Genomic DNA, 22,082 nt, shown 5'->3' with positions numbered 1-22,082 from the left:
GAGATCAGGGGTGGTCTGACGTACAGCGTAGAAACGTTGGATCGTTTTAAATGGTATAATCTGCGGGTGCGATGGTGTGATCAATGTGGAGGTTCCAGAATATCTTTGTTACGGAGGACTGTATTTTACCGATGTATGTTTTTGAAGAACCATGGACATTTGAAATACTTCCAGTTTTGAGTTGATAAGGTCACAGGGCTTTGTATCCAACTCAAGTTAGATAGTCCATATATAGTCCGACTCAAAAATCAAATCAAATCAGGGGCTAACCAAAGTGAACGAATTATCGACCAGTACTAACTATTGAAGTGGAATTGCCACATCAAAATTACTTGCAGGATGGGCTTTGTTACGGACCCAATACCGTTTAATTACAGGGGCACTGTAAGAATTCCACTGACCTGAACCCATATTCTCACTCGGAACTCGGATTGAACTATCAACTGAACTCATGTCTCATTAACTATGAAATAATCTTGAGTGATTTTACCAACTTCACCCGACCCGGAGTGAAGATGTTGAATTGTAGAGAAGAAGAAGACTCAAGTATAGAATTTGTGACCCGACGAACTCAAGTCTCCACTCGATCGTGTCATTATGACTTCAGCCAATCATAGTATACAGATCCACTTTCTTAATATCACATCCAATCAGGTTAATTTCCAATAGTTCTTGATGAAAACATACGAATATCAAATGTGATACCTGTTGTGAATATGTGATGAGTAATACGATCTATTAATGAGCGATTCATCCTACATAGCGATATACCGACTCTGGAATGATCCATTTCTGGGACCTCGTCATTGTTGCTTGCGCGGCTCTATGATCTTTCCTTAACCCCACATAAGCTAAACAGACTCCACTTGAGCACATGGCGGGACTGTTTAACCAAATCTAGTATGGTGTCAAACCATTACTTCCTTCACGTTACATTTTCAGCTGGTCACATGCTCGAATACTCACAGACCTCGGAGTACATAGTACTACTTGTGTACTCCGCACCTGTATCACTATAGTAGGCTGTTCTTGCTAATTTCACTTCCACCACTCACTTCATCCTGTCTTTATTATCCTCCTATCAACTGCTTTTGTCTAATCTGGTAAGCACTTGGAAGATGTAGAGCTGAGTCTAGACTGTACTATGAAGGAGAAATAATGAACACAAGAATGGAAAGTGTGTTTTCGATGGATATCAAGCCTCGGAATGACACTGGGCTTTCCTCCCCCAGAAATATCCATCATACTCCTTAAGTATGTGATGGGCGAATTGACGATAGTTTCTGAAAGGCTGCAGAGCCACACTTGGGTGCGTAGCGGCTCCGCATAAAGGGATCCTTCAGTATCTTCTTCTTCAGCTCCACAGTGAGGAATAGACAATGCTCACGGTAGAAACAGCCGGCGGCACAAAGCTCTCTACCAGCTGGTTAGAGGCATTCACACCTTCATCACATTTGATGCAAGGATGCACTCGACCTTCTCGAAAAATGTGAGATCGGGGCCCACAGCAGTGGTAATTTGACCAGCAGCAGATTCTACATTCCAAGCCGGCTCTGGTATGAGAACTTGGTGCGCCAGCGATTGCATATTAGTAGCATGTTTCACGACAGGATGAGCAGTCACAGCCACAACCACATGAAAGCAGACAACCCGCAAGAATAACTAGTTTACGTACTTGTCAGATCCAATTTTCTCTCTGTTTATCAATACTCCTTATCTTATTATAGTATAGACTAGTGTATCTTGGCATTGGCGTTCCGGAAACAATGAAAGAGTGTAAATATGTTGGAAATCAGATGACTTATAGTTGTCTGATTGGTCGGATAAAACCAAAGTGGTGACTGGTGTTTAATTAGTTGCGAGTTCTACTCTAGAATGATAGACACTTCTTACAACTTTGCACCTGTATCCCTATTAGACATAGAGAGCATGTGCACCGTAAGTTACGTCAAACTTACCGACAGTGTAGGTGGTGGCACCAGTTTCGAGACTCACTGTAGCGCAGATCGAGCGCAGATGGTCGCTCAGACCCGAAAGCTCTCTTTAGAGAAAAAGAAAGCGTTTATTGAAGCCTCGATTGAAGCCTCGGGATTGGCAAGGGAGGCTTCGCAGCTACAAGAAGACTTTGGCTAGTATATATACCGCTGCCCAAGGTTTTATGGGTCACTTGACGACAGCAATGGACGACAATGAAAATGCACAGCTCTCTAGTGAGCTGCCTGCTTAAGAAGTAGTTCGGGACAAATTAAGTCAAATGGTCCGTTCAATCTACTGAATCAACCGCAAAATGAACAAGATCATATGTTCCTTTCACCTGACGCGCAAGGCCTTTCACAATCCAACTCTTACATTCCCATTGAAATAGTTGATGCTGTTTCTGTTGTTTTGTCACATGAGCTGAATCGACCTATGCATTCTGACTGCACTTCCTAGAGCGTTCCCCATATCAATATGTACACTTCCTTCAATAATATGATTCGTCAGGCTGTGGCGTATTCTGGATGTGGAATTCGTGGCCATACCTATACCTAGTGCCCTACACGTGTTAAACAGCTAGTTTTCATAAATTTTTCATTTTAAATTTGATGTTCAAAATTTCGATTTTTTGATTGTTCGTAGAAAACGGCGGAGCAGTGGTGCAACACGTTATCCAGCTAGTCATATAATATCTTCTTATTGACCCTTGAATCTAATGATGACATCATAAGTCGAGAGCGAGCCTGTGTACTTGGTGAATTAAGCAGCATAGCAGGTGAAAGGCCCTCATTCTGAAGTTCTTTGTTTGCCCCGGCTTCGAGTAATAGGCGAATAATTGTCTTGTTATTTTTTAGTGCAGCAAGTAACAAAGGTGAAAACTTGGACGATAGGTTTGGATCGACTCGCTTGTCTGTAAGCACAATTTGAACTAGGTCCTCTCTGTTAGAAAGAACCGCAAGTTGTAGCGGAGTCTCGTTAGAATAGAGCGCATTAGGATCAACATCTTTCCGATTCACAAGAAGACGGGCTAGTTCGGGCTGTTTATTCTTGATACATGTTTACCGTAGCTAAGTTACCCCTTATAGCTGCGAGTAATAAAGGCGAGTATTAGTGGCGGCCATATAAAGTCGGTAATTCGGCGGGACTCTTGAAATCTGACCATGCCTGGAGGGCTTTCTTCAAGGTAGAACAGTTTCCTGACTGGGCAGCAAGGATAATAGCTGATCCGCCTGACTCTATATTGCGTCGGTAGAGTTGTGAAATGAGTGTTTGATATAAATGACGGTTGACTTGGACTAATGAAGCAAGATCGGACTCGCAGTCCATGCAAGACTCAATCTGAAGGAGCAATTCTGGTGGAAGTTGTACAAATGACATGATGGGATGTCCGTACCCTGAATGTGGACCAGGGCCAAGAGAAAAAATAGATCAAGGTTTCCTCGACCTGAATTTGGGATTCTTGGCACAATTCTCGGAACCTTGGAACGGATTAAATATAGGAGATTCATATACAAGATTTATCCATTAAGCAAAAGCTGATGTTGACTCAGCCCCTACTTGGATAAAATTGCCTGTGAACTCCAAACATAATTCTTTTTTCTATAGTATATGTGGTTTTTGAGTTACAGGTTTTCAAATTTTGCAAGTTCTGGCTGTAATTGATATGGGGTCAAGATTCGGCCTAATTCGGACTACCGCTAAAAATGCAGGTCTAATAGCCGCTGAAACCCTATCCTGTGTAATATACTGCATTCTAGTAACCCTGCCCCCTATATTTGTGTCACGATATGAACTTGCCTTTTGAATATAATTATGCTCGGTCCCATAGATTAGGGTGCCTTGAAATTAGATTATAGGGCTTGAAAGTAGTAAACACCATGACCAAGTAAGATTTTATATTAAAATCAAGGAATATCCAGAATTGGATGACCCCATGTCAATTCATCTGGTTCGCGCGTCCGCGACCACCACCATCTATAGTTTCTTACTCCTTATTGATGAGCTCCCGAAATGAAGATCAGTATACTCAATAATATCTGTTATCCAATCAGCAGTCTGATAATCTTGTCGGAGTCCAATAGTCTTGAACATCATGCAAAGTTGACCATAATTTGCCAGCATTGATCAAGATATTGTAATAAGTCATCCCCTTAAACTACCTAAATAAGCCAACTGCTTTTTAGTAGTTTTCTTCTTTTTTGTCCGTTTCTTATTTTCCTTCTCTAAATGGCCACAGCGATCGTGAAGAAAAATATGGTGGTGGACCGTCCGGGTAGTGCGATCGGAGAACGTCTTCCACCCCCTTTTAATAGGAGATGGGATTGAACTATAGGAGAGCTCTAGAGCAGAATTGAGACGAGATTTGGATTCCTCAAGTCGTTTTAAGCTCCAAATAGCATTATCATCGCTATCAGAGCCAGAAGATATCGGACGATCAGAAGGTAATTCTAGATCTGGTAGACATTCAACCTGAATATTCAGCTTATCGAGCACTTCTGATGGGCTTAAAGGCACTAAACCAGTAGCTTTAGAGCTATCAATTATGGTATCTGCCTTAAAAGCTTTTCGACGTGCATCAGGGAAGATCTGAAGGAAATCATCTTTATCGATCGAGTTGGTTCCATACCGCATCAACTCCGCAACACGACCACCATAATCTTTTTTCAGTGGCTCAAAACAGCCTACATCTAAAGGCTGTAAAACATGCGATGCATGTGGAGGCATACATAAAGCAATGATATCATGTTTCTCACAAAGATCGTCGAAAGTAGGTGTTAGATGAGAGGAGTTCCAACCAATTGGATCACTAGCCCAGCCATTAGAGCTTTTATTTTAGCTCCAATCAGGCTCCTTTTTTCTCAAACCAATGCTCCATAAACACCTTTCCTTTAAAGATAAGGTGAGGTGGAAGAGCTTCTCCAGTTGATCTTATAGTCTCAATTACCGTCACCCATTCGCGATTTCCAGGCTACAAAACAGCTCTCCAACCATGATATTCAGCAGATGTAATAACTTCCTCAGTTGTATTTACCCCCATCGCGAAACCTGACTCATCGAAATTGAAAATATCGGCCGAATCGATACCATATTTGTTAATGGTTTCTTCAACCAACCCAAACCAAGCTAAAATGATCCTAGGATCTTCAGCTAAAGCTCTCTTATAATCGTATCGACTTGATCGACGGGTTTTCAGGTTTGGGTGTCGTTTGATAAACTCAGTAACCCAGTTTTTACCAACAGAAGAAGGTGTATTGGTGGTGGTTGAAATCCGCGATCGGAGGATAATATTGGCCATATTTTGACACATGGCACAGGTAAGAGCTGCTCCTCTAGAATTCATAGATAGTAGCCATTTTTCCATCGATTCATCTTCAAGTTTAGAGAATATATGTTGAGCTGACCATTTAACAGCTAGTTGTTCAACACCATTAAGCCGATCGACAAAAGTTGAACGTGGAACGCCAAATGACCATACAACAGCTGAGATAGTAGGATATTTGCCATCTTTAAAAGCTTTTAGAGTTAGTTCAATACGACCCTCCTGCTCTATCAATTTTTGTTTCTTTTCAGGGCGAATTGGTGGCATGGTGTGTGTTTGAAAACATAGGGTTACTACGGAGACTATTTATTTAGATGGGGTAACGGGTTAACCGGGAAACACGTTATCAAATATTTACTTGCATGGAGCAAAAGCCAGAAGTTATCTGTATAAGGCTGCTTTCTCGCCCAAGACTTTTTCCCAAATCAAAGTTTGGCTCTTTTCTCGAATTCAGCAGTTAAATCGCAAGATTTCGAACATGGCTTGGAACGTTGATGATTCTGTTTCTAAGGTTGAGGCAAGAGTTAGATGGGTTTGCATATGACACGGCTACAAAGTTAAGCTACAAGAAAGCTTCCATCTATCATTCTTATTATTAGAAGAATAAGAAGGGCTATTACGGTAGATGATAACCCACAGCATCTGGTTTCGTACTGAAATTTCATACCTACTTTCTATGGCGGGTGCAAGAACTTTATGGCATATAATGTTCTCTTGTTCTCGTGTATCCTGGTACTCAAGCGTGAAGCCACGCGATGCGGCAAGTTTAGCACGCTTAAAAGCAATTTTCTGCAGATCTTCGATATGTATCCTTCAATTTCAAATCTAGTACACTTTGGTAAAAAAAAAAAAAAAGATCCTAGAGTGAAAGAAAAGCCCCTATTTATAGCAGTAAGTGTTGCTCACTTGTCCTCGCCCGACCTCACCCCGAGCTCACCCAAATCACCAACCCTCACCCTAGGGGAGATTCTGTTACTGCTTTAGGGTGAGCCAGGTGCAAAGGACTCACCCAAGCATTCAGCGCGCTCTACATATGGCTTGTCCACGGCCAATAGTCGGGTGTCGCCCGGGTGAGCAATGAGTGAGCGCCGCTTTAGCGTCGCGCGACCAGGGGTGAGCAGGGTGAGTACACAATAAACAGGGTGAGCATCGAGTATCTCCGCGGAGGTGGAAAATAGCTATTCCAGGCCTTAATACAAACAACGTACTTTATAACATATGTGTATGGAATCCCATAATCAAGACTCGCCCATCTCTAAACCCGAGTGCAAGTGTGGTATTCTCGATAGACTGGCAGAAAGATGAACGATACTCAGCAGGGAGCCATAGTGAATTCTCACTTCTATACTAACCCAGTTACTCGATAATAATATCTAGAAATTTTCAGGGGCTTTTTCAAAAAGCCTAGCAGGATAAGGAGAGAAGACCGATAAGTTCATGCCACTTGAAAAGCCCTCCTCAACTTCCTCTTCAAACTCTCCTTCTTCGCCCTCCTCTCCCTCAATCTTTTCAGATTCCTCTCCCTCCTATTCCCCTTATTCTTCTTCTTCTTCATTATTATTCTCTAGCATCTCCCAGATCTTGATGGTATGGTCCCATGAGCCCGATTCCAGGGTAAGCCTATCAGGAGAGAATGCTACGGATGTAACCGAATTTGAATGGCCCTTTAGCGTCTGCCGCTCTGTGCCAGTCTCTATATCCCAGAGTTTTATAGTTTCATCATGGGAGCCCGATGCTAAGATGAGTCCATCGGGAGAGAAGGCCAATGAATAAACCCAATTTGAATGGCCCTCTAGCGTTTGCTGCTCTGCACTCTTGGAGTATCGAATGTTTTAGGAATGTCTTTCCGAAATTTTCTCGTATATCTGCGCCTGGTAAGAAATTTCAATGCGCTATGACACTACATCTACTTGACTGATCGACCCAAAATTGATAGCTCTACCTTATAACATGTGAGCTTTTCAGCTTCCTGCAAGCTGAAAAAAGGTCACTATGATGTAGAAAATATCTAGAAGGTCAATAGTGCTGAGTACCTGAGTAAGCCTTAACTAGTTAGTTAATCAACAAATCTTTGATAAACTTAATAACTCGAGAAAACGTGATTCGAGGATGGAAGCATCTCGAATAGCTCTTCTAGATAAGGTATGTTTAAGTAGTATAAGTCCGAATTAAGGTCACGCTATTAGATAAAGCTTGGATTATTGGTACTGGTGTATCTTCTGGATGATTGATTTAACCAGTTAGAGATCCTGCTCGTTAGAGAAATTGTTGAATATACGTTTAGATTATTTATGGTGATGTCCCTCGTCGATAAGGCGTCTAATTCACCTAATATTACGGGCCGATAAATATCACGAGCCTAATCAAATATATAATTAATAATTAGAAGTAGCTATAATGCCCTATCTTCGTAGAGAATATTACCACTCCATAAATCAACAATAGGCTAGCAAGTCTTAGCTCAGGAGTCTTCATGATATATAGATTGACTCACATATTTGACTCTGTTCCACCTTGAAGAAAGCCCTCCAGGCATGGTCAGATTTCAAAAGTCCCGCCGAATTACCGAATTTATATGACCGCCACCAATATTCGCCTTTATTACTCGCAGCTATAAGGGATGTGGTGCCAAGAGAAAAAAATATATCAATGTTTCCTCGACCTGAAGTTGGGATTCTTGGCAAAATTCTCGGAACCTTGGAACGGATTAAATATATGAGATTGATAGTTAGTTATTGCAGTCATTATAAATTATGTAAACTATCTTCTTTTAGATGATCAAGCAATCTACATTGAACGCGTTATGGTGAACTCATTTCTACTATGACAATATGAGTTTGTTGCAACGAGACTTATCTGCCGGGAGCATTCTTTCTTTCGTATGTTGAAGGAGGGTTTACCAATTCCACCACCCTGTCTCCAGTATTACAAAGATCTGGGAGATGCACCCGATGAGACAGTCGTTTTAGACGAGGACCATGGACACTCGTCACCACTAGTGTTGGATTACACCATTGGATGTCATGATCTGAAGGAGGGGGAGTCGACTAGATGTGCCTTTGGTTTTGACTTATTTCGTTGCTCTTCTTAACTACGTTAACATGTTTTTCTTATTCGTTTTTGATGTGTTTTGTATATATTTATTTTTTAGATCGACCAGGGGACTGTCGATTTATCAGGCTGGGTGGTATGTGGTGGGAGCCCTATGCAGTACGTAGTGAACCAGGAAGGCGGTTTGCGATGGCAGAAGCAAGTTAGACCATTAATCTAGAAGTTGTGATAGTTACAGAATGGACAACTTTACAAACTTCTCCACTTTTTGACTCCCTACTTTCATTGAGCTTTCTTTCGTGTGGTTGGTTTTTCTTGGCTGAATCGACCTGCACGTCCTGACCGTGCTGCCTAGAGCGTTCCCCATCTCACTAGGTAGTAGTGCCAACTTTTCAGGGTTGTGTGTTAAGTGTCAACGTGAAGGATAACAAGGAAATTCCAGCAATTTTATGTCGAAACTTACTGATGATTAAAATATCCAATTACCTATTCATGGCTCAGATTTGACTCCTGACATACATTGGTTTCTATTACTTCCCATTGCTATATCAGATAATTTATCATGTAGTGGAGCATCAAACCTCCCTTGAACAAATTGATGCTGTCCTCCCAAAACCAACGTCAAGCGTATCTCAAATATCCTCAGAAAGAAGCACACCTTTTCTTCTCCCCTTCCCGAGAAACCATAGATCGTGACCTAAGCGAGCTCCAGACAGGCTCATTCATGGGCTCATCGCCGTCACTATTGCTGGATTTTGCCTCCTGTTTATGCAAATGCAATAAAGCCTGGGCAGCCTTAACCTCGTGCACAAAGTGGCTTGATACTGGTGTGTTTTCTCTGCACTTTGCTCTTGCAGAACGGGATGGGTTTTTCTTGAGTTGACGCTTCTGTCGCAAATCTGGTCTCTTGAGTTCCTTAGAGTTTGGCTCGTACTCTTCTTCGTCTTCTTCCCCTCCATCTTCGTCCATAGAGTCTTCATCATCGGAGCTGCTCATATCAAAGTGTCTCGGAGTTACTCTTTTGTGTCGAGTAGTAGAGCTTTCGTCCATCTTGATATCGCCGTTTCCATCGGATGAATTAGATGATGGGGCTTTTTTAGGCTGAATGACAGTGGTATCAAGCTCATTCTCTGCTCGACTACCATCTGATAGACTCTTCTTGTGCGAGGAACGGGCCCATTCCAGGAAACCCCTAGGAGACTGGAAGTCTTGAAGATATTCGGTTCTTGAGCTTCGAGGTGCATTCACAGGCGTGAAACCGCCATGCATTGGGCTCTGGGGAGAAGCACAGTATGAAGGCTCTGATGATGAGCCCCGCGTACTGCTGATACTGTCGGCGTAGGTACGACGAGACAACTTATTGCTGATGTGTAGAGTAGGACCGTCCCAGAGGCCCGCCTCTGTGTTTGATCTGTTTATGCCGGAGGTGGAAGAACTGGATGAAGGGTTGTCTGAAACAGAGGGAGCTTTCTGTAATTCAAGAGAGCGGAAATGAATGGCTGTTTCTGCTGCTCGTCTGATAATTTCAGGATCAATCACCATGCGTGCGAAGTTGAGTCGGTCTTGCGGATCGACACACATATTGGGAAAGTCGTTTCCAAAAAGCGGTGTCAGAGCATATCGAATCTTCCAGCAGAAAGTAGCAGCTACGGCCTTGGCAGCTTCGTATGGCATCCAATATCCTAGCTCAATACATTAGTCTTTCGTCAAATGCTTCAGACTTTCGTCTCCTACCTTGGGCTGCAAGTGCTCCACCGGTGATGCTGTGGCAGATCTCACGCAATCCTGGATTGGATGCTAATGCTTTCCCTGGTGCAGTCTGGAATAACATTAGTCTTCACATACCCAAAAAACCTAAATAGCGAGAAAGATACCTTTGAATAGTCATTGCACTTGAATAGAGGAGTAGTTCGAACAAGCCCAATGTTGTAGTCCCACATAATTGTCCATGTTGTTTTGGTATCACCCTTATCATCCGGCACTTGGAAAGTATAGTTAAACACTGCTTCGAGTCAGTATTTGACAGTATTTGATAAGAGAAAAGACGAGAGGAAAAGGTACCGTACCATGGAAGCTATCACGTCCCGTTCTCTCTTGGAACGACTTTTTATCACTCGCATAAGGAATCTGTCGAGGATAATCCGCAATCTGGTACATAGGATACAGGTTCCACTTTTGATGGATTTCAATAAGTTCCTCGTCATGTGCCTCGTATGGTGGAAAGCGAATTTCGCCATGAGGATTTCCTGGACGAAACATCGGGCCGTCCTTTGGTGCTCGAGATCTCTTCTCGCGGTACCTAGGGGCCGATGTGGAATTCCTGCTACCTCTTGAGTATCCGACGTGCGAACCCTCGGGTAGCGGATTCAATAAATCCTGGATAGATCCCATGAATGGAATATGTGAAGATGTTACTCTCAATGTTATAGAAATTTATGATAAAGGATAGATCAAAAAGGCAGAAGAATAGGAGTAAAGAATAGGAGTAAAGAATAGGAGTAAAGAATAGGAGTAAAGAATAGAGGGAGAGAAGAGATGGTTATCGAGAAGGAGAGCCAGCAGGGTTAAGGATTTACTTGTGTGGATCAAAAGGCGTTTTCCAGAAACTCTCAGATGCGAAACCTCAATGGAAACTTCTCATCAAGCAAGACACACAACCCCGTATGATGCGGGCTCACACTCAGTGACCTTTGTTTTTGGTTTGTCCCGTACTTACTACAAGGAGGGGTGAGCACAGTGACGTGTGTTTGTCTGATTTTTTGACAAATATAGGAACCCATTCAACTTTGGAACCCTAGTAGGAAGTACCAAGTGTTTTGGGGAAAGAAGACATACCTAGGTAATGTTGTAGCGGTGTACCTAGGTATATCCCCAACTTTCGGGATCAGCCTTGGATGGGCTTCGGGATTTCCTCACCGATTGGCATCACAAGAAAAGTCGGACGAGTCCCCGGGCTTGGGCCTGCTTGTCTCTCTTCGCCATGGAACGAAGCAATGAGGTCCCTTCCTTTCCCATGGATATCTTCAACTTTGGACTGACTGACCATGCAGTGTGCTGTCATCGACTTCCATTTATGCCCCTGGTACACTATGCTGTGAGACTATCTTTCCTCTTGACCTTCGAGGCCTCGTCTGTTTCACCAAAGTAGATGTGGGCATCCAAGACCTGCTAGCGCAAAACCCATAAAACTCATACCCCTTTTGGCACCATGTGGATATCCTGTATCAGATGAGCCAGAAGACAGCATTTGCCCACCGCTTTCTTTCAAAGTATGCAAACAGATTTGCTATGGCCGTATGCATGGCAGAAGAAAAGAAGAAAGAAGTATGAGTCATATCCTTCGTCTTTTTATCTTCAAAGGCAAAATATGTACTCATGGGACCGCTCTGCCCCAAAATGTACTGATGAATTGAAGGTTATCCGCCTACCTAGGTAGAAACAAACCTCCATAGGTAAGACTATCAACATGTCATTGCAAAAGCCGGAGATTTATGATACCTGCCAAGTGACCAATCAGTTATCAGATTAGGTCTTCTGCTGCTCGGCAAGAGACGGCATCAAAGAGGTCTGAGACCCCACGGGCGGCTGCAGAGTAAGTTATTCCTTGTATGACGAGAGGAAGACTGCATAGATAGCTAATTGGTATCTTTAAGCCAGAAGGTGCAATTTGTGAAAGACGTATGTGCTGCAGAGATAAACTTATGACCGTATCAAAGATAGTGACTGCATGGAGGCATGGGAATGGCATGAGAGACGAACTTACACATGACTTAGAGACAAGAAGGGAAATTAACACTCTTTCTTCCCATACGGGCTTGTATCTGGGATATACAGCGTCTCAATGAATGGTCCGGGGGCGCAAAGCTTGCCCATAAAAGAGACCGCCATTTGAGTATCAGACCTGCAGGGGTGTATCTTTCCAGTCACTCCAAAACTCAGAGAAGCTTCCATGCAGGCTTCTTTGCAGACCGACACGTTCCAAGAATCGACTCTATCCAAGCATGTTCCAGATGAGGCAATAGGTATACCTATTCTCTACAATCTTTTATCTTTTATCTTTTATCTTGTCAGTCCATTTCACAATTTTCTCCCCATTGTGCCTACCATGTAGTCCAGATAAATTCTGAGCAGGTACAGGGGTCTTTTTACCTTTCCAAGGGTCATTGAGGGGCATAAAACCTTGCAGCTCAAAGCACGGCATCAACGGTGCAGCTACCTGGATGTTAGGACATATTGCAATTCATATGAATTGAAGCCACATGCCAAGTATGAGCAACATACCCTGTTCAATTATCAATGTTGTCTGAGCCCTATGAGATTTGATCTGCAGCCCAACCGTACGAGTCTGAGACTGGTGAGTCCTAGAAACGAAAAGGTCAGAATCCCAATGTCTAAGACAATCTGAGTGGCTGGTCTCTTGGATTCCCCTTCAAAAGAGCGGTAAACCCGATAATACGTACTTGTCTGTGGTAGGTGAGCATACTTAGTGGTTTCAATGTTCTGGAATTGTGGAAGAAAACTTGAGGTCTAAATGGGAGGTCAAGGTTGCCGTTAGGGCTCGGGCCCATCATCCAACCGTTGGGGAAAACTTCATATTAAATGGAACCTCGGCTTCAGTATTGTGATGACATGTATGACTGGTAGCAGATAAAACCTTGGAATTATTAGAAACATCATTAAACTACCTGAGTAGGTAATTGCGAAATAAATCAGTCCTCAGTTTACCAGCCATACACCCCTGATGATATGCCAGGTCCGGTCCTATTCGTGTTGAAGAGGCCTTAGAACTGCAGTTCAATATCATATCTGCCTTAATCAAAACTGTAACAGCCCCAGCAGCCCAATCACTGCCTTTTGCTTTCTATCATGTAAAAGCACATGACCAAGCGAGTATGCAGTTCAGAGATAAGAATTCAAGAAAGGCTTCCAAGTTTGAGTCCTACCTGGGTCCTGGATATAGCAAGTCATCGAACCACATATCAAAAGATATGGATCCATTCAGCCCAGGCCGAATCACGATGCGGAGAATTTAGGCCTTGTTGGACCGGGATGAAACTCAAGGCCTCGTACGGAACGCGGGGCGTTACTCATGCGCGAGAGCAAGTTGCTTCGCTCGCACCTCTCTATCTATTGCCCATGTCGGTCGAGGTCGAGGCTCATGCGTATTTCAATCTACCGATCTTTCTCCCTCATCCTCGGGGACACAGAAGGGGCTCGAGTATTTACGGACATCCGAATTTCCACAAGTCATTCACTTCCATGATTCGGGACTCCATGAATGAGATACTACAAATACAGACGGAACTAAAGACCTATGATATTAAGGCATCAAGTTCATGACATATGACATGACCTTAGCACACTTTGCATTAAAACAATATGAGCCCGAAACAAGCGAACCAGGGGGCTAGGGTTGAAAACAAACTGCATGAGCAGAAACAAATGAAGAGAAGATGAAACGAAAAGGAGGAAAACTGAACAACATGAAACGTGAAGATCGATTCATCATCCAGGCGTTGCACATAGCGTTTTGTCGTCATCGGTGCAATTATGGAACGTCGGGCCCAATAAATAGATTCCCAATTAGACCTGAAGAGCAAATGGAGGGCCCTGGTATCCAATGCTTTTAAGCAGTATTCATTTCTTCGTCTGAGAGACGTAAGTCCTGGATACAAGCGCATGACCTTGTCATTTAAGCGGCCAGAAGAGGCTCACGCTCAGTCTCGTGGGAGACCGGTGTAGGCTCCTCAACTGATTGCACAATGGGCTCGACCTTAGGGGCTTCCGGGAAGTCCTCAGTCTTAATAACGGGCTCGGGGACGGAATCAACGGGCTTAGCGATAGTCTGGGCAGGGGTCTGTACGGCAGAGGGAGCCTTGGTCATCTCGGGAGAAGCGGAGCGGCGGCCAATGTATTCCTGGGCCTTGTGGCTGTAGTCATCGACGTACTGTTTTACCAAGCCAGTGGCTGCCGAAGTGCGCTCACCGGCCAGATCCTTGAGCTGGTTGGCCTGGGCACCGACGAGTTCCTGCAGCTGAACAATCTGCTCATCAATGATCTCACGGTTGCTGATGTATACGAGAGGGCCAATGTAAACGGTGGTCACGGCGATCACGGACAAGCCCCAAAGAGGAACGAAGCGGATCAGCAAATAACCAAGGAAGGCAGCAGTGAAAGCCTATATATCATCAGAAGGTGAACTAGAACGAATATTTTACTTTGACATACGGCAACAGTGTGAACGACGTTCTCGGCGAAGAGAATGCGCTGGAACTCAATCAGGAAGAAATCCACCAGCTGAGAGACATCTTCCAGGATGGCCTCGTGAGTCTCCTTGGGGATAGTGTAGTATCGGCGAGGGCGGAACGAGCTGGTGATGCCCTGCTTGAAGAGGACTTGACCGACAATTTCAACGGAAGCGGTCACTACGGTGCGGTTAGTTCTTAGTCCACTAAAAAGGGGAATAAACACTGGTCACGCGACCAACTCACATCCAAGCGACACGTAGAGGAACTTGAAGGCCCAACGAAGGAGAGGTAGGTATCGGGCGGCGAAAATGAAAGTAATCACGGATGCGTAGGAAACAGCGGTCGCGCGGGGCTGTTCCCACTGTAGAACGAAAGAAATTCAGTCAGTAAACAAAAGAATTTTCCCAAATAAAAGTTGGAATTCAAAATCACTCACGCTCAAAAGGCTGTACAGCAAGGAGTGGTAGTCTATACATAGATATCCAGAGATTAGTCTGTAGTTCTCGCCCAGGAAACTAAGGTGCGACGTACGAGTCAACGGCTGACCGTTGGTTGTAGTGGTCGAAGGGGTGATACGAGCATTCTTAAGCTCCTGTAGCTCTTCACTGGTCTTAGCAGCCTCCGACTTGATGCTGGTGACCACGGGACCTAGAGTGGAATATTAGACGGATTTCTATAATGGTACCACCCTAGCCCATACAGCTAGCATTTTCCCTTGATCTAAAGATCATTGATGTCTGAACTCAGGGAAGCTGACAGCGTATATGGGTCTTGGAGTTGTGAGGAGAGGGAAATGAAAGGATACTGCAATAGAATGGCACTGGTTAGCTTGATGGAGTCGGTTTCTCGAGGATGGAGTAGAGAAAAGCATACCTTACTGCCCGTGTTAGGGTAGCTTACATTAGAGGCCATGTTGAATAGAAGAAGAGTAAATAAAAAAAAACTCGAAAGTCTAGGAAACAGGAGAAATGGAGATGAAGTTAGTGGGAAAGGGAGAGAAGCGATAAGAGAAATTGTTTTGAGTGATGCAACTGGCCATGTGCACCGCCAAGGTTTCTGCCATCGAGCAAGGTGATGATGTCAATTAGACGCCTATACCTCTCTCTCTCTCCCCTATATATATATATATATATATATATATATTCACTACTCCTGCAATATGCAAGCAGCAATGAAAATCATCTCATTCTATTTCCCCATCTTCGGAGCCCCTTGCCTTATTTCATTTCCCTCGCAACTCTCTCATTTTCCGATAATATCTGATATCTTATACCTAGTGATAACTAGCTTCTTGTCTGCAACCACATATGACTAATGACTAGCAGTGAGTTCGGCATGACTCTCGTGACATTATATCTTGATAAGAGAATACCTAGTTATACTTGAATACTCGAGATGTTCCATGTTCCAAGTTCTGAGATCTGTGGATCGAGGATCCACAGTATAGTCCTGAGGGTCAAGGTAATCTACCTGGATGACACTCTACTCATAATCAGACATTATCTCAATTTGTTGCTTCTTATGAACCTGACACTCCTTTACTCCTTTTTACTCAGTTAGCGGTGTTTATGGTGGGGCTTTTCTAGCTTATAATTGCCACGACAGCACCGCTATTTGAATATGGAGAGTCCTAGGGTCTGGACTCATGATCAGATCATTTGCAGACAGTCAGATATGAAGCTAACCAATGTGCATAAAGTATTAATACGTAAGAGGACTCGAACTTGGTCTTGTGAAACCATGCAAGATTTCGTCAGCAAGTACTTACTACCAATAGATTTCTTGCATTACAAGTTACAATCCGGTTCAAGGGTTGGGCTCCACGCAAAGTTATGACAGAGCTTAGATCCCATTAGAAACGGAAATAAGCTAACTAACAGCTACATCAAATGTATCATGGAAATGGAAAACTAAATCAAAAAAAATTAAAAAAAAATCAAAATCAAGAATAAGAAATGAAATACCATCTACTAATTTCTTTACTGCTTAATACCTTCATAGAATATCATTAGTTACAACAAAGTATTATGATCACGTGACCTTGGCGCGTTTGAATGTCTGTTTTGACCCTCGCTTCATTCTTGATCTCTTCCATTCTTGATTCTAACCAACTGCAACGTGCGCTCCCACAACTTCTCCACTGATGGTTGTCCTTCAATAATATTCTCAGTTGCCATCTTATTCTATCGCGCCTGAATCTAGAATTCACCACTCGTTAAGCGCGTTGTTTACATCATGGCCACCAATGCGCGGGCCCAAAAGGCCGTCGGTTCGTCCGCTTGGATCGCAAAAGAAAAGGAAAATATGATGGAATTGGTTGATCAAGAGATGGAGGAGGTGGAATATCCTGTCCGTCATGAAATGGACTGGCTGAACGAACACATGAACGAGATCTTCTCGAAAGGCCAGGCGTAAGTCGCGACCATGGAGTTGAACATGGAACCTCAGCTCTGACTCTCAAGATAGCCACTTTACGGACGTTTTCAAGACCCCTGGAAAAATGAGGGGCAAGACCCCTCGAACTGCTCGAAAGCGTAACGTTGAGGAAAACCGAGTGGTGAGTCCTGGTGCTTGTTGATCCCGACCGCCGCCAAGCTAATAATCTCCTAGCCATTGAGTGAGATCTTCTCCTCGGCACATAAACCAGGGGAGAACAGGGCCAGTCACAGCCCATTCATTCACCGTATAGTCTCTAAATCAACTGCGCCGACTGCATCGGCTACTCGTCCCAATGATGCAGAAAAACCATCGCAGCCACAGTATCCAGATCTGAGCCAAAACTTGAATTCCTTCCAGAAATACAATACCGACTCGGGCTATCATGGGATGGAGTATGACAATGATACAATCATGTCTGATCCACTGCAAGAAACAGACACACAAGGGTCCACACAGCCATTTGAGGTGCATGAGCCTGTGGAGGAGCATGTCGAAGAGCATGTGGAAGAGCCTGTGAAAAGGAGCCCCCAAGTCGATCTCTCGGTCGACCAGCACACGGTAGAAGAATCATTCCACTCCGCCGAGGAGAACCTACGCGCCCGTGGACAGACTGTTGAGCCAATGAACATGGTGCCAACTGATATACATGAGCAATCACCCCGCCCTGTCGTGGAAACCAAGGAATCAGAAGCGATAATGAGCCCAACACCTGCGACCATGACAGATCCTACTCCCAGAAAGGCCAGTGCCACTCCACCTAAAGAGCGAGACCATTCACCAGCGCCAACACCAAAGGCTGAGAGACAACTATCAAATCATAAATCATCCCCCGAAAAGACACCAGCCCCCCGCTCTCCAGGACAAGAATCCCAAGATTATGATATGCACCTGGAAAATACTGCAAAGAGATACTCCATTATTGATAATTTCGACAACATTGGCTCTCCCTCGGACAATTCCACCCCCGAAAGACCCCTCGTTCGAAAGAGCAGCCTAAGTTTCGCTTCCCTGCCCGCACGAGAGCCTCTCGCCAAGAGCCTAGGAGGTTCCCGGCTCTCTCGTACCAGTCATATTGACCTACCGAAGCTCAGTAATGGCAGTCGTGCCAGCTACTTACAGAGAGTAATACAACCCTCGACCGAGGCAATAGACGTCGATGATGAAAAGGCTAGCAAGAGGCACAACACAAAATCAACCCAGAGTCTTCATGAGAGGATCAGTATGCTCGGCAAGCAGCAACCGACTCGACCCAGGAAGTCAATTCCTACTATCGCAAACTTGTCCTCTGGAGGTCACATTGTCTATCCAGAGCTACCCTCCGCCAAAACGGAAGCACGGCCTGAGCACCCCAGTCAGAAGGCTCGCGAGGCCCCCGATCCCGAACCAACGGCAGCCGGTGAAGACGACTGGATCAAGCCGCTAAGCTCACCACCGCAACGGGTTCAAACCAAGAGCAAGACTCCAGACGTTGTAGACAGGCTTTTTGATACTGAGAGATATCAGCCAACTATCAAGAAGGAGACTTACACTGCCCAGCCAGAGCGTCCCAGATCAGCAGCCTCGTTATTCGCTTCGCCTCGCCCTAAGGGTCATCAGTCAAGCGCTTCAGTCTCTCATATTCCTTCACTTACTACCACTCCTACTGGATCACCTCGACGCTTTGAGGGGCCTCTGAGTGCTTCCAAATTGAGGTTGCAGTCTATCATGAAGACCGCGAAAGGATTGTTCACGAGCACCGGTAGCCCTATTCGGTTTGAGAGCACCTCTCCTGAGCAAACTCGGTCTTATCCCCAGAAATCAAAGGCCAATGTTGATGACAATGATGACGACAATCTGGAAGCCCGGCCCCATAGTCCTCCCCGACAGGAAACCCGCCGTACACGAAGTTCCACAGAAAAGGAAGAGAAACGGCGTCAGAAGGAGCTCGAAGATCGTCAGCAGGAGGATGAAGCACGCCAAGAGGAGGAACGTGAGCAGGAAAAACAGCGACTGCTTCAATTGAAGGCTGCTCAGGACAAATCTTCGATCGAACCAGAAGAGCGACCAGTCACAGCAACACAAAAACCAACACACCTCCGACAACCTTCACGCGAGCCAGAGCACCAAGGATCGAGGCTTGTTCTTCCCCAAAAGCACAATGACCGACGCCCGAAGCCAATACGTGAGCTTTTGCAAAAGCCGCAACCGCAGCCCGTCTCAATCCGAGTCGGAAGCACTCTCTCTCGTCAGATTGCTATGCCCTCTTCTATGTCTTCGAGTGTTCAAGAGAGCAGTGTTGCACCCCCTGTGTCGAAAGCGCCAACACTGAAAAAGAAGGGCAGCAATAACTCTCTGTACGCGTCCTCCAACAGCTTGAAAAGCTCTGTTTCTGGCCAAACGCAAGCGCAGCGCAAACCTCAACTTGCTCACGAGCGAAAGAAAGAGCAGGAAGAACGGGAGGCACGCCGACGGGAAGAACAAAAACGAGAACATGAGCGTAAGCGAGCTGCTATGCAACAGCAGGAAGAGGTCCGCCGTCAAGAGATGCGAAGCCGGTCTGAGGCAGAGCGAGAACGAAAAGAGCGCTCTGCCCAGGAAGATTCTAAGAAAGCTGCCCACATGCAAGCTATTGAAAAGCGGCGTCTGGAAAATGCTCGAAGACACGAGAGACAAGGCAGCCAACCCATCAATGATGCTCCAATGCTACAACATGAGAAGACTGCCTCGCAGTCTTCCCAGCGAAATGACTTGGGGGCAAACCGGCCAGCTTCACGCCTAGGCCTTCTCCAATCTCACGGTCGATCGATCAACCCTCCCGCACCCAATCCTGCCAAACCGCTCAAGAGACCTGTCACGGAAGAAGATGCAGGTACCGCTGGTGGACATTCGGCGGACGATTCCAAGCGACGCAAGACTGAAGATGAACACAACACCCGACAAGCTGTTCGGCCAGCAATGAAGCCGCCTATCCGCAAGCCAAGCATTCGCAACGTAAGTTTCAAAAATCACATTTCAATTATCACGAACAGTTATTAACTAAACCCCATTTATAGCCCTCTTTATTCGGCCAGTCTTCCGTATCTGGATCTTCAATCTTTAAGCCCGGTGGTGGTCAGCCTCAGCGACCTCCCCACCCAATGGACCTCTCTAAATATGCGAACGGCAAGATTCCGTTTGCTGAGCCCAGTCACGCCCCTCCCCCGGCTGCACACAAGCCCACCCTTGGGTCTGCTCAGCGAGCCCCACCCCTGGCTAAACCATCTCCTCAGTACCAAAATGGCGAAAACATCCACCTACCGGAGATCGCAACAGACAGTGAGGACGAAGATGACTCTGACTCGGAGATGTTCCCTGTTCCCAAGTGGGCCCAGCCTAAGGAGCTGGAAGGTCTTTTGCGACAACAGGATGGAATGGAGGTCGATTCGATCTTCGGTCCCATTGCACCTTTCTCCTTGGAAGAAACATTCAAGGCAGACAAGAAGATCAAGAAATACCGTGACCGCACTAGCAGTGCCAATTGGTCTGGTCCGGATGGTCTTACGCAAGAGGAGATTCACAAAGACCGCGCTGGCCGACAACGGCTTCGGATGAACGGCGGTTGGTCTTTCAACACATAGAAGCTGTTTATTCAAATGGAAGCCCTACGTCGATGTAGCTATTGATTTGTCGTTTGGTCGTACAGGGGCAGGCTGGGAATTGTCTTTTCGGTGTTCAGGGTACAAGGCGTTTGGGATTTTGACAAATTTTATTTCCATGGAACACATCATTGAATTCATTTCAGATGGATATTCTATTCATTGTACTTCATTGCTCTAAAACCTACCTGCATATCCATTATCACGGTAGTGTAGCATTTCGCGTGGAGCATAAATTCCTACTTCTCTGCCACTGAAGGCCCTATGAAACAGTAAATCGTGAAAAATTACTTTAGTAGCTTACCAAATCATTCATAACAACAAATAGGAGACCCCCTTACATCGAACTAGCATCATTGGTCTAGTGGTAGAATTCGTCGTTGCCATCGACGAGGCCCGTGTTCGATTCACGGATGATGCATTTCTTTTTTCTCCTTTCGTATTTTTTTGCCGACACTTGTGGTTCATCCCACGGTCAGCTTTTTGTTCTTTTGATTCCTTTTTTCCATCTCCAACCATAGAGAGCTATTGACTTATCCCAGGCGTACCTAAGTATTTGAATAGGGTTTGATGGAACACTTCTGGCCTCTTCCTGGTACCCGGATATATTTTGGAATTTCTTCCCACCGAGGCAGCAGCTGGAGAACTTCAGACAGAATTCGTCGATGTTCCATAGATAATTTGAAATAATATGAATATGTCGTTGGATTTTTCAACTTTTTTTTACATCACTCGATACATAAACCAATGTTAGTGTAAAAAGAGGCCATCACTAGGGTTACAGTTTCCATGGCGGGTAAAAAAAAGCCTTGCATGTTATGTAAAAGAGAGACGTATCTAGATAGACCTGAAGGTTTCTTCTCTCTTCTCTTTTAGCGTTTCTTAGTGCTTCTGACTTATATATTTTTACGAAATTTGAAAAAAAAGTGCGTTCAAGTAATCTAAGTGGAATAACTTTATAGAGGTTGTCTTGTGGATTCTGTTGTATCAAATGGGACCGAATAAGCTACCTCATTAACTATATACGCCTAAGCAGGTAAGCTTCAACCTTATCTCGACTATTCACATAAATATTTAGTCTATGCAGAATTTTACAACCCAATCTATTATCACACCGGGCCTCATCAATTGTTGGAAATGAGCTCTGGCGCAGCTATATAAATTTAGTAGCTCTCGGGGGTACGCGAGAACTGTTTGTGAGAGGACTATTAGGTTTTTGGTTCGAGACTTTGATTATTGCGTTTTGTGCTTATTTCTAGGGTGGAGGATAAAACTTCACATACTAGGTGTAATCACCGAATGGCACATTGCTGATTTTCAGATTCTCGTAAGTTGATCGATGCAGGAACATCCTGTGTTATAGGTAAAGGACATTTGGTCTGTACAAAGACTTTCCGTAGCCGTTCTTTTCGCTGGTCGGACATTTCATACAAC

At 44.7% G+C, this 22,082-nt stretch overlaps 6 protein-coding genes across 6 annotated transcripts; 2 read left to right on the top strand and 4 right to left on the bottom strand.

Annotated features, from left to right (window-relative positions):
- Nucleotides 1-1,250: 1,250 nt before the first annotated feature.
- N7495_009200 (uncharacterized protein) lies at nt 1,251-1,587 on the bottom strand (the record flags this gene model as incomplete). Its single annotated transcript, XM_057211851.1, has 2 exons — nt 1,251-1,412; nt 1,444-1,587. 2 exons carry the CDS (start codon nt 1,585-1,587, stop codon nt 1,251-1,253), a joined length of 306 nt encoding a protein of 101 aa, XP_057058714.1.
- Nucleotides 1,588-1,929: 342 nt separating this feature from the next.
- N7495_009199 (uncharacterized protein) lies at nt 1,930-2,133 on the top strand (the record flags this gene model as incomplete). Its single annotated transcript, XM_057211850.1, has 1 exon — nt 1,930-2,133. One exon carries the CDS (start codon nt 1,930-1,932, stop codon nt 2,131-2,133), a length of 204 nt encoding a protein of 67 aa, XP_057058713.1.
- Nucleotides 2,134-3,084: 951 nt separating this feature from the next.
- On the bottom strand, nt 3,085-3,354 carry N7495_009198 (ankyrin; the record flags this gene model as incomplete). The annotated part of the gene is made up of 1 exon (XM_057211849.1): nt 3,085-3,354. The coding sequence occupies one exon, from the start codon at nt 3,352-3,354 to the stop codon at nt 3,085-3,087; it is 270 nt and encodes an 89-aa protein (XP_057058712.1).
- A 5,635-nt stretch (nt 3,355-8,989) lies between these two features.
- N7495_009197 (uncharacterized protein) lies at nt 8,990-10,738 on the bottom strand (the record flags this gene model as incomplete). Its single annotated transcript, XM_057211848.1, has 4 exons — nt 8,990-10,029; nt 10,082-10,166; nt 10,222-10,349; nt 10,414-10,738. 4 exons carry the CDS (start codon nt 10,736-10,738, stop codon nt 8,990-8,992), a joined length of 1,578 nt encoding a protein of 525 aa, XP_057058711.1.
- A 3,301-nt stretch (nt 10,739-14,039) lies between these two features.
- On the bottom strand, nt 14,040-15,507 carry N7495_009196 (uncharacterized protein; the record flags this gene model as incomplete). The annotated part of the gene is made up of 6 exons (XM_057211847.1): nt 14,040-14,525; nt 14,576-14,772; nt 14,839-14,956; nt 15,032-15,063; nt 15,127-15,243; nt 15,474-15,507. 6 exons carry the CDS (start codon nt 15,505-15,507, stop codon nt 14,040-14,042), a joined length of 984 nt encoding a protein of 327 aa, XP_057058710.1.
- A 1,323-nt stretch (nt 15,508-16,830) lies between these two features.
- On the top strand, nt 16,831-20,630 carry N7495_009195 (uncharacterized protein; the record flags this gene model as incomplete). The annotated part of the gene is made up of 4 exons (XM_057211846.1): nt 16,831-17,006; nt 17,062-17,152; nt 17,206-20,004; nt 20,067-20,630. 4 exons carry the CDS (start codon nt 16,831-16,833, stop codon nt 20,628-20,630), a joined length of 3,630 nt encoding a protein of 1,209 aa, XP_057058709.1.
- Nucleotides 20,631-22,082: the final 1,452 nt, after the last annotated feature.

The sequence above is a fragment of the Penicillium taxi genome, assembly GCF_028828555.1.
Source record: "Penicillium taxi strain IBT 34144 chromosome Unknown utg000006l_segment0_segment0, whole genome shotgun sequence".
Taxonomy (NCBI): Eukaryota; Fungi; Ascomycota; class Eurotiomycetes; order Eurotiales; family Aspergillaceae; genus Penicillium; species Penicillium taxi.
This window is presented reverse-complemented; position numbering and strand designations above follow the sequence as displayed.